The 19,089-nt window shown below is 39.1% G+C and overlaps 1 protein-coding gene across 1 annotated transcript in view; it reads right to left on the bottom strand.

The window, feature by feature from the left end:
* Positions 1-18,320, bottom strand: part of LOC142040504 (serine/threonine-protein kinase PAK 6-like) — a 77,770-nt gene extending 59,450 nt beyond the window's left edge. Inside the window, exons 1-20 of the mRNA XM_075048493.1 lie at positions 18,076-18,320; positions 17,604-17,766; positions 17,244-17,303; positions 16,854-16,998; positions 15,731-15,927; positions 15,455-15,633; positions 15,153-15,346; positions 13,064-13,158; positions 10,030-10,256; positions 9,631-9,743; positions 7,633-7,730; positions 7,283-7,335; positions 6,729-6,839; positions 6,403-6,487; positions 5,904-6,006; positions 4,563-4,849; positions 3,431-3,621; positions 1,259-1,405; positions 973-1,085; positions 524-685 (exon numbers count right to left, since the gene is read on the bottom strand). Coding sequence (XP_074904594.1) covers positions 524-685; positions 973-1,085; positions 1,259-1,405; positions 3,431-3,621; positions 4,563-4,849; positions 5,904-6,006; positions 6,403-6,487; positions 6,729-6,839; positions 7,283-7,335; positions 7,633-7,730; positions 9,631-9,743; positions 10,030-10,256; positions 13,064-13,158; positions 15,153-15,346; positions 15,455-15,633; positions 15,731-15,927; positions 16,854-16,998; positions 17,244-17,303; positions 17,604-17,746 — 2,703 coding nt within the window. The 5' untranslated portion in view covers positions 17,747-17,766; positions 18,076-18,320. The remainder of the gene's footprint in view (positions 1-523; positions 686-972; positions 1,086-1,258; positions 1,406-3,430; positions 3,622-4,562; positions 4,850-5,903; positions 6,007-6,402; positions 6,488-6,728; positions 6,840-7,282; positions 7,336-7,632; positions 7,731-9,630; positions 9,744-10,029; positions 10,257-13,063; positions 13,159-15,152; positions 15,347-15,454; positions 15,634-15,730; positions 15,928-16,853; positions 16,999-17,243; positions 17,304-17,603; positions 17,767-18,075) is intronic.
* Between the last annotated feature and the right edge of the window lie 769 nt (positions 18,321-19,089).

Genomic DNA, 19,089 nt, shown 5'->3' with positions numbered 1-19,089 from the left:
AAAAGATCAGGAGGAGGAAATTGGAACTGAATACTGAAATTACTATTTAATTTGTATCCTATTTACATGCAACAATTCAAAATGCACTTACAAGACTTTATTTAAAATGTAAATCCTTCAGCAAGACACTAGATGTTATGACCTTGCTACAGCAGACTGGAAGACTGGAACTCATTGAAAGATGCCAAGTTAAACAAGAGTTTTAGATGCAAATCTTATTGTGGAATAACATGTGGTTCTTGGCTCAGGTCATTTATCACTCGTGAATAAAGAAAATGTGAAAAATTGGTTCAAGTTTGTCTCTGAGAAGCACATTATCTATGAATGAGAAACCAGCTCTAACTAAGGCTGTAATAGACAGTCCTAACTTGTATATAGATAAAACAAAACCCAGAGGATCTAGATAGCAGGATTAAACACGTGAAGCTATCTTCAGGAATAAGCATAATGACAAACAAAACTCACTAATGGTACTCTATGCAAGAGTTCATGTCTTCTACAATTGTACTTTATCTGCACTGACCCCAAGCGTGAAGCGATTTATATCCCTGTGCAAAATAGCACAGCCATCTTGATACAAGTAACAGCTGCAATTCTCACTGAAGCTTTGGTCAAAGTCAGTATTCAAACGCTCCCGTAACTGAAGCGTGATATAAAAATCCCAAGGCACAGGCTGAGAATACACCTACAAGAAGGTACATAAGAAGAACGTTTAGCTTTGGAATAAAGCAAAAATTGCTCATCTTCATATTCTTCTCATCCTCTTTTTTTTCCTCCCCACTTTACCAAGGAAGACATTTTCCACAGTCAGAAACTTTTACTCTATATCAACAATTAGAAAGAGGACTTGAAGAAGCAAACTTCATGCACAGAATTCAGAAATTAAGACTACACTTACTACATTTTATTTTATATTGGCTGAGGAGATTTTAACATTTCACACTTTTGTATAGTAACCATCATATGCATTACCTTTATTGCAAATCCCTTTGCATCCAACTGGGGAAAGTTGGCTGGAATAGCAAAAACCATCTTGTATTCTTCATTGCTCCAATATTCCCATTTGATACAGTAAGTCTCATTTCCTGTTATGAAAGTTTACATTTATGAGCTGTCACAGCAAATATACGTACCCAGGCTGTGCAAGTTATTCCCCATCTACATGACATAAAACTAGTGAGGGTGAATATGAAGCATATTTCAAACCAGTTAGCACATAAATAGATCCTTTGCACTGTAGAGTGTCTGGCATACCTACCTAGCTCAATGTCTTTCTCAAACTCCATGACAGGCAGAACACCAGTCTCCAAATGAAAATCTAGAGCAGCAGTCAATGATTCTGGCATAGGATCTAAAAGCTTTTTACGCTGTTCAGCGCTCCACAAAAACTGCGTTACATCATCAGCTAGGAAGACAAGTAATAGAAACAGATGAGCTGAAACTAGTGTAGAGTCTGTGACTTGATTATATCTGTCAAGAAAAAGTAACCTGGATATTGGAAGCTTTCTATCTGCATACTAATTTACTGCATCACCTTTCAGCAAGTCAATTAATCTCTTTCTAATAGTTTCTTGTTCTGTGAACATAAAACACCCACCTTTTAAACTACCTTACAGACTATCTCATCATGAATTCTCAATGATTCTATGGTAGCGTCATGTAAAGTGTATCTTTCAGAAGAGACAAAGCTATGAATTAAGTTACGTACATCTGCTCAGCCACAGCAGAATTCAAACTCATTTTGCAAATTAATACTCCTTTTTTATTTAAGCCTACATCCAGAGTAAGTGATCAATTTGTGATTTTTAAATGAAGGGGTTTATTGACATTCACTCCTTTGAATACAACAGGAATTTTATTTAAGAAAAGGAAAACAAAGTTGGATTCCAACTCTGCCTCTCATTGCAATATTGAGAATTTAATGGCTTTTGCCTCCTGGAAGACACATAAGATAATTACATGTAGGTCTGGGTTTATTTTCCTGCATAATAGAACAAAGAAGAAAAAATCATTCAATAGAGGAATTCATCTGTACAAAACCAAGGTAGCTTGAAAAGTGTTGATCTCAAATGATCAGGCAGAGTAAAACACAGCAGAACTAGATAGCTTCTACTGACTTCCCTTCCCAAAGACTATGACTAGTAACACATGACACCATTTTAAGCTTTCACAGTACAGAGGTAAGAATCAGAGTATCATTACCTACTGTTATACTCATATTTATTTGAAAAGCATTGCAGTAAGATATTGCTCAGGAAGTAATTCTGTGAAAGTAGATCCAGGAAATATGGTAGGTTGAAGGCTAAATAGGTGTTCCAATATTTTACCATCACAAACCTATGTAATTTACTGGCATATTTTACAGGAATAAACTGACAGACATCTGAAGTAACTTTCTGCTCTACGCAGCATTAAGGAGTCCTCAGTAGAATTACTACATCCAGGTTGAGAACTGCAGTTCAAGGAAGATGTGCAGAAAGCAAGAAAAAAAAAGCAATGGGAATGATCAAAAGTTTAAGAAAGTATCATTAAAACAACTGAACAAACGCCTTCTTTTTCTGAAAAGAATCCATAGAGATTCTTCACCTTGCTCTAAGATTAGTGCAAATGATAAAAAACAAGTGTAAGATCTATCCAAAATATTTCAGCTATTTCAGTGACAACACTCTTCTCCTAATTGTATTTTCATTCCAGGTCCTGAGCTTGCTTCATCATAAAATAGTCTGCAGACACACAATAACATACTCTTCTCTAGAGTAGGTACACTGAGAATTTTCAGATACACAATTCTAATTAAAATATCATAAACCGAAATCAAAGGAGTTAAAGTAGGTTAAACACCTTGAAAACCGTCATTCAACACAAACCTAATTCTATGGGCCAGATTTTTAAGTACCAGTATTGTTTTCCTTCAATAGGAAAACAAAACATACTGTGAAGCAGCACAATAGTTTACAGCGAAGTTAAGAGTGCAAATTTAAAACCAAAATTATGCCATTTTCACTAGATTTCAAATTCATATTCACCTTTTTCAACACGGCACTTATACTGTGTATTCTGCTGATGGGCTGATTACAGAGAAGAAAAAAAAGACAAAACAAAACAAAGCTGTCTTAGAAGTTCTCACTACCATCCAGTCCAAATGTTTTCATTTCAGAATTTGGCCTCATTACTCATACACACTCCCTGCTTTAATAACTTAAATAACTCCTCCATCACCTTAATATTTACATCTTCTGAATGCTGACAAGCATGTTACACTGTATACCTCACTACCACTTCTGACAAGTGAGACACAAGTTCAGTCACAAGTCAAAGTAATGGGAAATACACAAAAAACAGAGTAGAATGTAGGAAGTACAGAAAACACAGCATAGTTTAGAGACAACTGCAAGTTATTTGTGTGAGTGAAACTCAATTTAGTACTAACCAGTAATGCTTTCACTGATACCTCCAGAATCAGTAACCGTTTCAGCAGGCAAGCTCTGAGCAAGTTCCAGTTTCTCAGGGATATGCAGGTATTTAATAGTAGATATTTGTGTAACAGAGGAAAGAGAAGATCCTGAGGAGACAGAAGAACCTGACAAGCGAGTATCTTCCAGGCTTGCTTCCATGATCGGGCTGTAAATAAAGGCATCAACTATTCAGACTTTCAGAGGATACAGTGTCTAGATAATGCCAGCCTAGTGACTATGAAAGGATACTGTGCACTCCCAGACTTCAAAGAAGTCCTTTCCCATCCTTAGTGGAAAACCAATAGTTATGTCAGAGCTTCATTTTAGCTTCAAATGATTGTTTCTACTCAAAATCTTAGTCTACAGACGAATTTTATCTTCTCTTCCATTAAATATGACTGCTACAACAGAAGACATACTCAACTTTTATTACTCCCTTCGTTATCAAAATTCAGACCTACAGTGCTTTTAAAGCAACAGAGCATTGGGCGGGAAATAACTCTTGCTATTCCTTCCTAATTATAATCAGCATGGTTTCCCAGGGAACTTACCAAGTAAACAAACACCTTCAGCATGGTATACAAGTTTACATACTAACAGCCAGCAAATCAAACTCAGTTCTAAATTAAGAAACCCCCATACAACAGATGCTTTCTTCTTTACAATGATAAGAAACAGGAGGCTGTTTGCCAGGTTTTTTTCTTCTCTCCAGCTTCTCTCCTCTGTAGAAGAAATCTAAGCCATAACCACCAGATGCATTTCATATACTAAAATAACTACAGAAGCGTATGAGTACAAAAGGAACTGATGATTCTACTTTTAATCTCTGGTTACAAAGACAGAATGTGTTTATTAATTTCTTTGCAAGTTATTTGGTAGAAAAAGCATGGAGTTAAGTCCTGCAGCAGTAATGCTGAAAAGCCAAGTGCTCTTGCTATTACCTCTTAAATCTGCAAAAGGCAAAATGGACCCTGAGCTAGAGAAATGGCTGTCTTCAATATATTCTGATCTCTTCAGAAAAATGTTTCTTCAGCAACAGAATAGTAAAACCACAACCAACAAAAGACACACAGGAAAAGGAGCTTAAGATGCTTTGCTGTTAATTACCTCAGTTTATTTACACAACGAGCTTCATTGTACACTCCCTCACAAACCAGCGTTTCCTGATTCAGAGAGGCACTCTTAGATTCTGGACAGTCTTCCTTCAGGACACTCTGTGAAAAAGCAGGAGCTGGGACTCTCTGAGCTAACACCCCATGAAAGGGCGTTGAGGCCAGATGGGCAGCCCTGACAAAGTCACATGTGTCTTCTGGGTTGGCACAAATGGTTTTGTTCTTGTAGGAGCCCGTCACAATTGCATCTTCAGACAAAGGTTCAATTCCATTCAGCTCATCCTGAAAAAAGTAGGAAAAGACAGTGAAAAGCCTGCAGATTTTATGTAAAATTTTCTTTTATTTAAAAGCTGTACATTTCTCTCTCCCTTGTCTTCCACACCACCACTTTCCACCATGAATCTGACACTCAGTCTTCATGTACTCTACTTATATTGCTAATTCAAATTGACTAGTTGAACCCTAACTGTAATATAGTTGCATTTTTTCTTCCAACTAGAAAGGGTAGCTTTGTTACCCTCTAGAGTGCTGCAGAGCTGCCATGGACTGTTGAAGGCTACTCAGTATCTATGACCCCAGAAGTGCATTTCAGTTCAGTTATAAGCATGTTAAAGTGTTTACTAAAATGTTGGGCATTGAAGACACACAGAACATGTGAAGCAGAACTATGCAGTTATCCAGACTGACTCTAGAACCAAAGTCAGCATGATGCTTACCATGCTTAACGCTGCTAAGTATTTCATATTGTAGTTGTACGTAAAATCCTCTCACTCAACCAGTCTAAAGAGTTACTGCATGCTGCAATAGACAAGTCCTTTGGTGAGACAGCAACTACTGCCTCTACTGAAAGCTTTATAAATATCTGCAAAACTGCCACATAAAGACACATAGCTTAGGAAACAAGATACCAAGGTTTAAAGGAGTCAAGCGTATGGTACTTGGGGCGAGGAACACAGGAGCTGAGATGCTTGTTTGGGCGCATGGCAAGAAAGCAGATAGAACAGGAGGCAGCGTTTAAGAGTGCAACTCTTAATCACACAAACTTTTCTAAGTTTCAGCATGAGTAATCCTGGCCACTAATCTGTTGCTTAAAATTTGGAAGACTCCTTACCATCATCTCCGTATTGGCCACCTTAAAGCCTAATAAAAACATGAAATTTCCAGTGTAATCTTAACTTCACCCAACTCAAGTATTGCCACACCAGAAAGAACTTTAGAATCCTAGCTTATTGCACATCATGTCAGCCCAGCCAATCTCACTCTGTTCAACAGTAGAACATTCTATGTTAGTTTTTCCTTGACAGGAAATCTGCAATGGGGTAAACTGTTTCCTTACACAGGCTTCTGGTGGTACATTTTCCTTTGCAGTTAGAGAATCTGAAGGTTTACGAACAGCAAGAGGGCGCCGGGCACTTTTCTGTATATGATCTGCAGAACAACTACAGACAAAATTACATGACATTAAATATTTATTAGAGTAGCTTCTGACCTTCAACAGAGATTCCTCTCAAGAGTTTAAGTCTACTGACAATTTCAATCTACCACTTTCTACTACAGAACTACCAGTAAACTGCAATATATACAGCTCTCCAGAATGAAGAAGGTTTATATAGCAAATTAAATAGTTCTAGATTGAGGAGGAACAAGAAGAGAGTATCTCCTCATCGTGGACTTCTCAAGTAGAGTAATGAAATAAATAAAAAAAAAACCACACACAAAACAAAAAACCACCCCACACCCATACAAGAAACAGTACTGTATTTCAGTTGCTACAGAAAGTGGTTTGATACTTCCGTTTTCCCTCCATCTGACATCTAGGTCTTGAATAATTCTACCTTATATTCTCATTTGCCAAAGTAGAGGATTCATCAAATATGGAGAAAAATGTAGCAGGATTGGGTGGAGGAAGGAGAGCTACATCTGTAAAGAAAAAACAAGAGGCTCTATTATATCAACAGTTTTTCCACAACACTCTATCCAATGCTACTTAAATATTTAACTCAGTCTTAAAAATACCAGTCCTAGCAGGAAGTTACAGAACTGACATTTAATGAAACCTATTAAAAAAAGGCTTGGTTTTGTCACATTAATGAACCACACTTTTACCACCATATTATGTTAGCTAGCTTGCTCTTTTTAGAATATGCTTCAGAATTTGTACCTTTGTTTCCAAGGTTGGCCTCATCTCTCTGTTCCTCCTGTTCATCCTCAGAGTCTAAAAACACATTTCCCGTTTGTGTATCTGGGCATACATCAAGAGACTGGATAAGGTCTGTCAACAGTAACAGCAGTCAATTCAGGTCAAAAGTAAATTTCTTCAGCACACGCCCTTCCCAACAACAAAACTGAATATATAATTTCTGATTGTATTCCTCTGCCAAATCCTCTGAGGAAAAAGGACTTAAGATAGTATCAATCTTAGTGTTAAACTCTCTTACAGATTTTAGTAAGACTGCATATATGAAAGTGTGAAGAAAGCCCTTCAGCTATTAAAAGGAAAAAAGCTCTTCTGCTTGAAAGTCCTTTCAAATAGTGTCAGCTCTCAGATGCTCAGTCTTTTGCTGAAGATGGTTAAAGGAACTACTAGCATGTTCTCTTTTTCGTTCTTCTAATCCACCTACAGTTTTTAGTTTGTTGCAGTCTTGCTATTCATATAAAAGAACACTTCCCCTTAACACGGCCTTCTCCTTAATGGTAAAAAATTGAAATACTTACCCTCAGAACAAGATGGTTTATGTAGTTCAGTATCTTCAGAGACCTGGAATTCACTGTAAAAAAAAGAGACAAACTTCTTTCTTATATTTTACACACCTTCACAAAACATAAACAATTTTTGTAAAAAAGGCAAGCCAAGCTGACATATGCTACTTGTAAGAAGTTAAGATCCCTCAGAGAAATAATTGAGAATATATAAAGACAGATTATAGATCCTGGTTACAGGCTGATGCCTAGGAGTGTATTCCATTCTGCCTGCAGAAAGAGGCTATCTGTTAGTGATCCATGTTACTCATAACTTATTATCCCCACAAATTTTCTCATTGCTGGTGAAGAAAACCCTGTATTACCTTTGCAACTGAGGCTGTTTCTCCCTAACTTCTGTTGCACAGGAAAAAGTAAGTCCTTGCAGTCCCAAAGGTGGTGAAGCTTCTGTTATCTCTGTTGGCTGTAGAAACAAAACCATGTTTTGGTTCTACAGCAATGGAAATCACAAGCCATGCAACAATGTTCCAAGAACATTATGATAAACCTGTGTAGGTCATTAAAGATGGATTAATAGTTGTCTCTAGCTATTTTTATTTGCACTTAATTTACTTGCATGAAAAAAGTCCATTCTTACTGTAGTTAAAATACATAGTTTTACTCTTTGCAACCATATACAACTTTCATAGGATATTTTAGTTATTCTGCAACCATTAAAGACACATGTAAGCAGTTACATAGCTTACATCAAATCCCAACACTTTGTATTTCATTATTTAAAATATTTACTGCTAAGGCATTGTTTTGGAAAAGGGGGGAAAGACAGACAGACAGACAGACAGACAGAAAGACAGACAGACAGAAAGACAGACAGAAAGACAGACAGAAAGACAGACAGAAAGACAGACAGAAAGACAGACAGAAAGACAGACAGAAAGACAGACAGAAAGACAGACAGAAAGACAGACAGAAAGACAGACAGAAAGACAGACAGAAAGACAGACAGAAAGACAGACAGAAAGACAGACAGAAAGGAAGAGAAAACATACTTTATTAGCCCAACTGATGACATTGGGAAAAGGAAAAGCTTTAAAATAATTAACTTTTACTTGTTATTTGCAACCTATAAGAAAACTGGGATTTAAACACTACCTAGCAATGACAGACCAAAGTATACTTGCTTGAAAGATACTCTGTTCAACACTGGTCTGCATGGAAAAGGAAAAAAAAATCTAATACATAATAAAGCATACTACTGTCTATAAAACTTGGAGATTAATCAATCAGATATAGTTTTGTGTACTGTCTTGGCTAGGATAGAGTTCATTTTCTTCATAGTAGCTGGTATGGTGCCATGTTTTGGATTTTTTACCAAAACAATGTTGAAAACACACTAGTATTTTAGCTACTGCTGAACAGTGCTTACACAGCATCAAGGTCTTCTGTACTTCATGCTGCCCCACCAGCAAGTAGGCTAGGGGCACAGAACAAGCTGGGAGGGGACGCAGCTCAAACAGCAAACCCAAAGTGACCAAAAGGATATTCCATACCATATTACATCATGCTCAGCAATAAAATCTGGAGGAATGAGGGACATTCAGAATTATGGTATTTGTCTTCCCAAATAACCATTGTGCATGACGAAGCCCTGCTTTCCTGGAAATGGCTAAACATCTGGCTGCCAATAGGAAGTAGTGAACAAATTTCTTATTTTGCTTTGCTTGCATGCACAGCTTTTGGTTTACCTATTGAACTGTCCTTATCTCAACCTATGAGTTTTCTCACTTTTACCTTTCTGATTCTCTCCCCCATCCCACTGAGGGGGAGTGAGCAAGCAGGTGTGTGGTGCTTAGTTTCCTACTGGGGTTAGCCCACACCACTTTGCAACCCTTCACTTCTTTCCCTAGTTCCAGCTTCTTCTCCTGTCTTATATAGAGAATTTGTAGTGCAAAAGAAAAGGAAACTGCCCATAAATACAGTTAAGAAAGAGCAATTAGCCCTTAAGCATTTGGCATGCCTTCACTTAAAAAAAATTTAAAAGTTTATACCTTAGCATAAGGTATATCTTATCTGATTGTTAAATAACTTAACAATACTTGTAAAGTAACACTACAAAACTTGAAGTCTTTGATTTACATTCCTATAGTGAAAGCATATGGCTTGGGGACAAGTGGGGAAGAAAAGAAATATTTCTCTGAGAATTCATTTACTGGTGATGTATGCGTACAATAGACTGAAGCATCCTTTCAAAAAAGTTTAAAAAGAGTTAGCCGAAGAGAAACATATTAGATATTGTTCCTCCTTTGGTACTTTTACTGAAAATAGTAGCTATTTGTAAAAGACCAGTTAAATTAGGACAATACCTGTTCACGCAGCTGTTGCTGCTTGTCATCTTCTTTCGTCTTTAATTTCTTCTCCAGCTCCTCAATTTTCCTTTGTATTTCTTCCTTTTTCTGTGCTATGGCCTGCATCTCCTCTAAGGAAGAAAAGCTTATAAGGCACAATGCATATTTCACATGCAATCTGTGGCTAAAGCCTAAATTATTTTTAAAGGGCTAAAACTCTGGTCTTTTCCGTTTCACAGCTTACATATAAAGCTGTCAGATATGTTACTTTCCCTATACCTCAGAGCAGTTAAATAACTATTCCAGCAGAAAAAGAAAAGCAGCTGCAATAAAAGACATCTGTATGCTGATAAGAAGTAAGTATAATTTTATGATTCCATCTCAGAAAGTCTTATGTCATGCCATTTCAAAGCATACCTTCAGTTTTCTTTTTTGCTTTCTTTCTGTAGATTTCAGCTCGGATCTCTTCCAAAGAAAATTCTTCAACTCCAGCATAAACTTTATCTTTACAGTACATCACCACCTCTTTCTTTTCTTGAGTGTCCTGCTGATAATTTTGCACTCGCTGTAGTGGGTCCTCCTCTTTCTCAGGTTTGCGAGCACTTAAAACACGGTTTATGCTGGGTTCAATTTTGCAGGGAGTCCTGAAAAAACACGCAGTTATTACTTTAATTATACATATATCACTGTAACACAGAAAAGCAAGCATAGGAGAGAAAATAGCTAATTTCAGAATCTAGTTGTAGAATAGCATAAAAATATTCTGTTCTGTCCATAGAAAAAAACAAACAAGAAAAATGGGATGACAGCACATAAGAGGCAAGCATACCAAGTCAGAATTGTGTAATCAAAAAAAAACAACCCCAACCTCAAAACAAAGAGTTAATAAAGGCCCAGTCAAAATTCTTATGATACTCTGAATTGTGCATTTTGGAGCAGGATTTATGTTTACTTTAGCTCCATTGATCTGTGTGACCACTCAGGTGACAAGTCCCTAATTGTCCTACAAAACAGAGTTTATCTGGGGGAGTAGGGGAAAGAATCTGTGGGACTCAAAAATGGAAGATCTTGGACTAGATTAAGCCTGGAATTTTAGGTTAAGAAAAAAAAAGAGAAGACCTAAGATGCAATAAGAGGGGAATTTGCTCAAAGAGAATGTTTTGCATGCCGAGTGACAGAAATGAAGTCCACCATTACAAAAACAAACAAACCAACCCCACAAAACCCCCCATCACTGTACAGAGAAAGGAGTCAGTAGCAGTCAACTTCTTTGCTTAAAGTGCTTTCTGAAAGTGTGTCCTGGTTTCAGCTGAGACAGAGTTAATTTTCTTTCTAGTAGCTGGTATAGTGTTAAGTTTTGGATTCGCTATGAGAATAACGTGGATAACACACTGATGTTTTCAGTTGTTGCTAAGTAATGTTTATACTAAGTCAAGGATTTTTCCCCTTCTCATGCCCAGCCAGCAAGAAGGCTGGAGAGGCACGAGAAGTTGGGAGTGGACACAGCCAGGACAGCTGACCCAAAGTGGCCAAAGGAATATTCCATACCATGTGATGTCATGCCCAGTATATAAACTGGGGGGAATTGGCCTGGGGGGCAGATCACTGCTCAGGAACTAACTGGGCATTGGTCAGCGAGTGATGAACAACTGCATTGTGCATCACTTGTTTTGTATATTCCAATTGTTTTGTTATTATTATTGTCATTATTATTATCATAATTATTTTCTTCCTTTTCGTTCTATTAAACTGTTCTTATCTCAACCCATGAGTTTTACTTTTTTTCCCCCCGATTCTCTCCCCCATCCCACTTGGGGGGGGGAGGAGGGTGGGAAGTCAGTGAGCAGCTGTGTGGTACTTAGTTGCTGGCTGGGGTTAAACCACGACAAAGTGCAGCATGCTAATTTCAGGAGAGAGGAACCAGAATTTGTAGAGTTTTACAGATACCAGTAATCCAGATGACTCCAGCAATTATCTGTACCTCGGTAGAAGATGATCTGAACAACTGACCTTGAAAAGATGTGTTAACTGTGGTCTGGGTAAATAGTTCAAAAGAAAACAGTGCACAGTTCTAAGATACCTGTTTTCTTTTGCATGTGGATGGACTCACAACTCTGAGACCATCTGGGAGATTATGAGGCAGACAGGTGCTCCTAATGGTTGGGGGATTTTTTTGCAGCTTTTATTTGTGAGGGTGGGAGCTTATTCCCAGGATCACTACATGATCCTTCTACCCAAATCTCCAGATGGCAATCGATGGCATGATTTGCATCATGTTTACACATTTTCAACAGAACACTTTGAGTTGATTTGGTTGATGACCATGGCATCATGAGGAAATGGACTCAAAGGCAGGAAAAAAAAAAAAGTGCTTTTAAGCCTTCAACTACATAGTATAAAGCTACGTACAAACTCTCTGCTCAAGTTGCTTACAGCTAATTTCACATGATGTTCAGTTCCCACCTGCTCCTTCCTTTCCTGGTATGAAAACATGCTAAGCTAAAGAGATAGTAAGTGTAGTAAGTGTTCATTTAAGAGAGACCAGCATGTCAAAAGATCTAATTCCATGGCATCACTGACTTTCAGGAGCAAGAAATGTTCTTATAGCTTAGACAGAATCTTAATTTTTTACATATTCTTAAACTAAATTATGATACATCCTTGGTCAGAGTTACTCTGCAGTCTTCTGCAATATACAAAAGCCACTGGAAAAATCCATGCTGTTAGCCACCTTTCAACATTCTTTGATTATATGCAATTCAAAGCCACGGCAGCTGTCTGTAATATCAAACATTCTTTTCCACTTCTCTCTTAGGAAGAGCCTATGTATCCTATGGCCATCATTAGCCACAGAACAAGAAAGTTAAGCAGCTTTGCAAAATAATGCATTTTCCTCTGCTCTAGCAAAACAGAGCAACCCCATCTCCTGGGATTTATCAGCATTTCAGTGAGCACTGTACAAGCAGGAAGGTAATTTCAGGCAAAACAGCATACTGCTCCATAACCCAACCAACACTGTTGTCATGGAAACTTTGAATAGCTTATTTCAGAATAAAACTCCAGATAAAATGAGCATAGAGTTCCCAAGATAGAGGAAAACAGCAATAAGCCTGTTTCAATTTGGGGCTGCTTTCATAGCAAACAGCATCCTAAGAGAGGTAACTGTGGTTTTGTGTGAACACACCGAGTTAAGCTATTAAACTAATTAGCACATATAAATATGATATAGACTGCCACATAATGAGCAGTGATAGTCAAATACTTCCCATGTCCTTATGCATCCTCCACTGAAGCCTCTGCCATCAAGCTAAAGCACTAAGGGCATCCAGGTTGACATATTTTTAAATTCTTATAGATCTAGAGCCTTGGCTACTTGGCAAAATGAATCTGAATTTTACAAAGCAGCTTTGATAATTTCAAATGCAATCTCCATTTCAAACTGAAGACTCACATGACTTGTTGCTGAGCTGACTCTTCCACATACGGGGTGAAACTGGGCAGTGGGCAGGGCACTTCTATACCAGAATTTGCACTGCTGCGAGGACGCTGAGGAAGGAAAAGTCAACACTAACAGCTTAAAGATTCATTTTTAGACTCTACATTCCTCTATACTCTGAATCTCCCTTTTCCCAGTGTTTGGCTCATTTGTAGTTCTTGTTATTTAAAAAAGTTAAACGTGATAGACTTTTCCAACGTTAATTTACAAGATTAATTCCATTCTGATATATAAACAGTTACAGACCATCAGCTGAGCACTATCACCTAAAAAAGCAAGACACATTCCTCCTGCATGTCCTCATCAGTACCTAGTTTCTGTTATTCTGAAGGAATGCTGGTCAAGCTGGGTATTTGGTTGCTCCTCTTGTTTGTTTTCCAAAAATGCTACAGTCCTCATTGTTCAGCCAAGACTGTCCTAATTTTATGACAGTATTCCTTCTGCTGTCCATCAAGAACCTCCAGACTTCTCAATTTTCCTCTCAGAGGCCATTCCAACCCCACAAAAATCCCTTAACTGCTTCTGGGGTCCATTATTTAACAGAAGATATATGGAATTTAGTCTGACAACATGCTACTCATCTGCCTACTTGAAATTCCCCTAGACTCTTAAACAGAAAAAGTTACATGGTGGAGATATTTCACAGACTGACTTCTCTTTTCTACCATTTTTCAAACTGTTTACTTGGCCATCTTCACACTGGCCATAAAAGAGAAGCCCCTTTCCTCTGTGCAGCTTTTAATATCTCAAAGCGTTCACAAAAGGTTATTCTTTCACTTTAATACAAGCCAGAATGAGCACCACACTTCAGTGAAGGGGAATTAAAACACCCTCAACTCTTTTGTTAGTTGCAGCTTTTATTTTCTTTTTAAATTAAATCTAACAAATTTCATGAAAGTGGGAACAGATAACTCTAAGGACAAATATTAAAAGAATACAGAAGCATTTGGGGACCAGAATGACTGTGTTAAGCAGCCGAAAGCAAGGCAACGATAAAAAAAGTTCTACATTAATAATTCCTCCTCCTTATTTTTCTCAGCTAAATTAAACCTGTGATTTACTGAACTTTTCCATTCACTTAATCAAATTGCTTTGTATCTGACAGTAATTCTTCCTGGAGTTTCCACCAATTTCAGCCCATTTGTTTCCTCCCCTCATGCTAGTTTTTGTTTCTAAGCTTCACTTATAACAATTTCTGTACTGAGAAGTCTAAAATATTTTTATCATCTGATTACCTTCTATTCTTCCTCTCTAATCTACAAAGAACAGGGGAACACTGGGGGTTATCTAAGGACCTATGAAACAAACTTGATTTCATAGGATTAATTTCCTTCAGATAATGTCTTGGATCATTTCTCTAGAACAGATTAAACACCTGTAGCACAGCTGCTTCTTTTCATGTCTCCAGCATTAGTTTAAACTATTGGAACCTACTTTCTGTCACCCTTTTTTCATCTACTGGCAAGCTTCCCTATATTGTCAGGATAAATATTCCATTGATCCTGTAGTTCTTCAGCTCTTTTGATCTCCACTCTTCTGTTTTCCTTACAAGCACTTCAAAACAGACTTGCAGAATGCTGTACATACCTTATTTTCATAAGAAGATAGGCAACAAGTTCTTCCTTTAGGTTGTATTATATGATATCAATTTAACTCTTGCTCTTCTTTCTTACAGAATTAACTAATGCCTGGTTTCTCAGTTTCTTTGGCTAGGGTTTTCGCCCTGCTCTTCCTTTTTTGCCCTCCAAACAGTTTGGCAGGCTATCATTACCTATTTTTCTGATTAGCAAGAATTATAACTTCTTGATTTAAGAACTCTAGAGAGTTTTTTAAACTTATTCTAGCAAAATCAGCTTGCTAAACTTGAATAGGTTATGCATAGCCAGAGACTCTTCAGAAAGAGGCTAGGAAGATCTTTAGTTACAAATAGACACAAACCCCAGGCAAGAGAGAAAGAACATGACCTTTGTCTCAGGGATCAGAAGAAGTCATCAGCTTAAACACATCCTCCTCTTTTTTGCCAGTCCATTTTGAGACTCCTTACCCTGCCAGAGTTCCAAGGTCCTGCGCTTTGTTCATTCTCCTTGGCCCGCGGAGCTGGAGGTGCTGTCCATGGCTGTGGTGTAAGTACAGGAATCTCAGGTCCAGAAGCTGAATTTTCATCAAACACGGCAAAACCTGGAGTATTTGAAAACTGCTGAGAAGTTACAGTCTGGAAGCTTCTGGTTTGGTTCGTGGCTACAAGCAAAAAGATTTATGCAAATTAACCTTTAACTATCACACTCAAGTGAAAATTCCAAAGGTGTAACTCTTCCAATAATATGTGGTTTCAGCAGCTGAATGTACCTTTAAGTGCATCTCCTACACGACTAATTGGGGCTTTCACTTTTTTCTTCCCCCTGCCTTTTAGATCTGCCAATGAGCTTCTCTGAGGTTCTGCAGTTCCCAGAAGACCTGTATCTTTTTCATCAGCAGTTTCCTCAAGCCCCAGTAGCGTCTGCCGAGAAACACGGGCCTGAAATTGCCTTAGAAAAACGTTGGAGAAGTCAGCATAAACCTCACTATAGCAGGTATCCACTGAAGCACATAAGACTCAGTTCTTAACTTTAGTTGGAAGCTTACCTGTGATGGGACAGGAGTTTGTCCAAAGGCTCAGCCTTGCGCTGAAGACCTTCCTGGAATATCAGATCTGCTTTCTTAAAACTTCCTCTAGCCTCAAGTACTTCTGCCCATGTGATGTAGAATAGTGCCAGTGTTGTGCCAATTTCCTGGCTATGTAGGTAACTGTACAGATCCAAGGGCTCATTACAACAATCTCCCTGAAACAACCAAAGTATTTCAGTAATCACATTGGACTACAAAGGATTCCAAGTCAATGTCTGCCTTTTGATGCCTCCTGCAAGACCCCATTGATTTCAATACAAGTCTTGCAGGAGCAGCTGTAAGGCCAGGACATAAAATTGTATCATGTCATGGCGCACAGGGTAAAGGAAAGGAATTCAATAGGGGAAGAATAAAAACAATAAAAGCCTCTAACTGCATATATATATTTTCATTATTATTACCAATCCCTTAATTCTAGCCTACGTATTTAAAGTCAGTCATTTCTTAGATTATTTTTTTTTTCAATCTAAAATAATTCAATGATTGAACTATGTCATATTGGAAATCCTGAGAATAGTTATTTTAGCTTTAGATAAAGTACAACGCATTTCTTATCACTTTTAGAACTGGTAAATCAGCTCAGGGAGCTAAAACTGGAGAAAAGCTACTTTACAAAGACAAGAACAACAAAAACTATAGCAATGGAGAGACAGGGCAAGACCAGAACACACTCAGCTTGGTATTGCTTAAACACAGGATGTGGATACAAGACATTTAGAAGTTAAAATAACTGGTAGGGCAGATATAACACCTAAAATGTATCTTTAAATCACTTTCTTTCCTCCTTAGATAAATAATCAAGCTCTACTCATCATTCAAACTAGTTTTTCTGAAACAAAACTTAGGGAGTTTGTAGCTGTCCAAACTGAATAATACTAAAAAAGGTCTAAGATCCTATTGAAAATGAGAAGTGGAATTCAAGAGTACGTAACATGTCTGCAGAGAGATACTTGTAATATTGCACTAGTTGTACAACATATTCTTTGACTCTGTTGTTACAAAAATCAGCTTAACTGTGTGCAAATGACATGACAAGTACCAAGAAAAAGCAGCACCCAAGATGTATTCACAAAACACTCACAAACTTGAGCCAGAGATTAAGATAGCGGGGATCTTTGTAGTATCGCTGCTGTTCATTGAGTGCTTTCACTGCCCTTTCCAATATTGCGGCGAGATTACTCTCCTTTCCACCCTGAGGGAACGTTTGCTCTGTCCACTTGATGTACCTAGAGATGGAATATATTCATAGGAAGTCAGTTCTGAGTAAGATAGAAGGCTTCTGTTTCTGTACAATGTAAGATTTAGAAAAAAAATTAGGCATGGTATTGAAAAACAACATCTTAGTCAAAAAAATTGTTACAGAATTTACCTTTTAATGAGTTTCTTATTAAATTAGAATATCTTTTTTCCAAAGCTTTAACAAGGACATCTGACCTTTCTATTCGGTCTTCTGAAATAAAAGGAAACGTACCGGTCCCAGACATCCAGTGGATCATCTCCAGAGTAAAATCGGATTTCTGATTCAAACTCCCTGAAAAAATTATTCATCCAATAAATGCATGTGTATAACTGTGTATAATCTATTCCCCAATGTTTGCTGTTTAAATGCTCCATTGCAAACCTAAAAATAGCAGTTGATACTGTACAGCACCCATAGCAAGTAGTCCTAAATACCTGGAGTGTGATAGTAGCATAGAAAGCAGTTACTGAACTTCTGTTCTTTTATGCTTTTTTTAATTCCTATGAGATTAGTACAGTTAAATAAGACATAGAAAAAAATGATGAAGAGGCAGAAAGATAAAGGGAAAGAAGATGTCAAAACATTGCTCACTGTCTTTTCAGCTGAACAGCAGTGTGGGTGGAGGTCTCCTGCTGAGCCAGGGCTTCCTGTAAGGTGGACATAATACGCCCCTGCCGGAGGGGCTGCACATTCTCTTTGCTCAGCTCCCACTCATCGTTGCAGTCCTGTGACATGACGGCCTCTCCTTTAGATTCTGCGTTAATAACAAAAACAATAAGGAATTGATTTATTAGGTAGGATACTGACCTGAAACATGACAGACCTGGCTTTCTTTAGCCGCTCCACCACACACTTTCTGTGTGGCCACAAGCACACCGTTTAGGTCCCCCACTTTTAGAGAGAACTGAGCATTTAATTCCCGTCCGTGGGAATTATATGAAAGAAGAGCTTAGCACTTCTTTACAATAAAGAATCTCAGGAAGATGTTAGCAGGAGAGGCTACTAAGGTTAAGCTCTTTCCCTCCCCATCTGCGTGCTCCCTTCCTTCCCGCGAGATGATCACCTTCTCTGAGGCTGGCGACCGGCGACCTCCGGCCGAGGGCAGCCTCGGCAGCGCCGTAAACCGAGTCAGGCCCCTCTGGCTTTTCGCCTACGAGCAGTTGTAGCGGGCTTGCGGTAAAGGCGAGTCCCGACCCCTGCCTCCCTGCTGGGAGGGGACGAGCAGCGCGGCGGAGACTCTCCCCCACCGCGTAGCAAGCGAGCGGGCTCCCCGCCAGCGCTGAGCGAGAGGAGAAGCCGTTTAGCCACGCAGTTCCAGAATGGCGGTTCGTCCCCGGGACGCCCCCGCCCCTCTTCCCTCACGCCGGGGTGCGGAGCCCCGCGCTCCCCTGTCAGCGGCCGGAGGGAAGAGGAAGGCGTCCCTCAGCCCGCGCCGCCCGCCAAAACCCACAGCCACACGCACCAAGCGCAGGGGTCCCAGGTCCGCAGCGAGCGCGCGAGCCCCGCGCCCTAACGGCAGCCCTGCCACAGCCCCCTTCCAAATTCAAACTCCAACCGCCGCCAGCCTCCTCCCCATTGGCCACCCCTTCACCACGCCCTGCCTGATTGGTTCCGCCCCGAGCCCGCCCTGCCGCACCGGTGCATCATGGGAATGATAGTTTCCCTCAGGCGGCTCGCGCCGCGTGCTGCCGGCAGAGAGAAATACATAATTAATTTTAGAATTAATGACCTTATAATTAATCTCATATAAAAGGCATCTGTCACCACAAAGAACGTTCCTGCGTCCTCATTTTCCTGCTCGCATGTGTTCCCATCGTTTCTCTTCCTCAGCGCTGGTGCTCGTCTGACCTGACGGTGGCTCTGCTAACGACAGAAATCTGCTGATTTCACCAGGTTATTTCTCTGCCAGAAAATAATTCTGTTATTTTCTCTGAGGGGAGCGCGCCTTTCGACATGCAACTAGCCATTCGCTCAGCTTTGTTATCCCAGAAAAAAATCACTTTTCAGGTATCCCTGTCAAATACAATGCAGCGTTTGTGACCCCCAAACTGGCTCCAAGTAACCTCGCAGCGTTTGT

This window comes from Buteo buteo, chromosome 16, assembly GCF_964188355.1.
Source record: "Buteo buteo chromosome 16, bButBut1.hap1.1, whole genome shotgun sequence".
Lineage (NCBI taxonomy): Eukaryota > Metazoa > Chordata > Aves > Accipitriformes > Accipitridae > Buteo > Buteo buteo.
The sequence above is the reverse complement of the archived record's forward strand: the minus strand, read 5'-3'. Positions and strand labels throughout refer to the sequence as shown.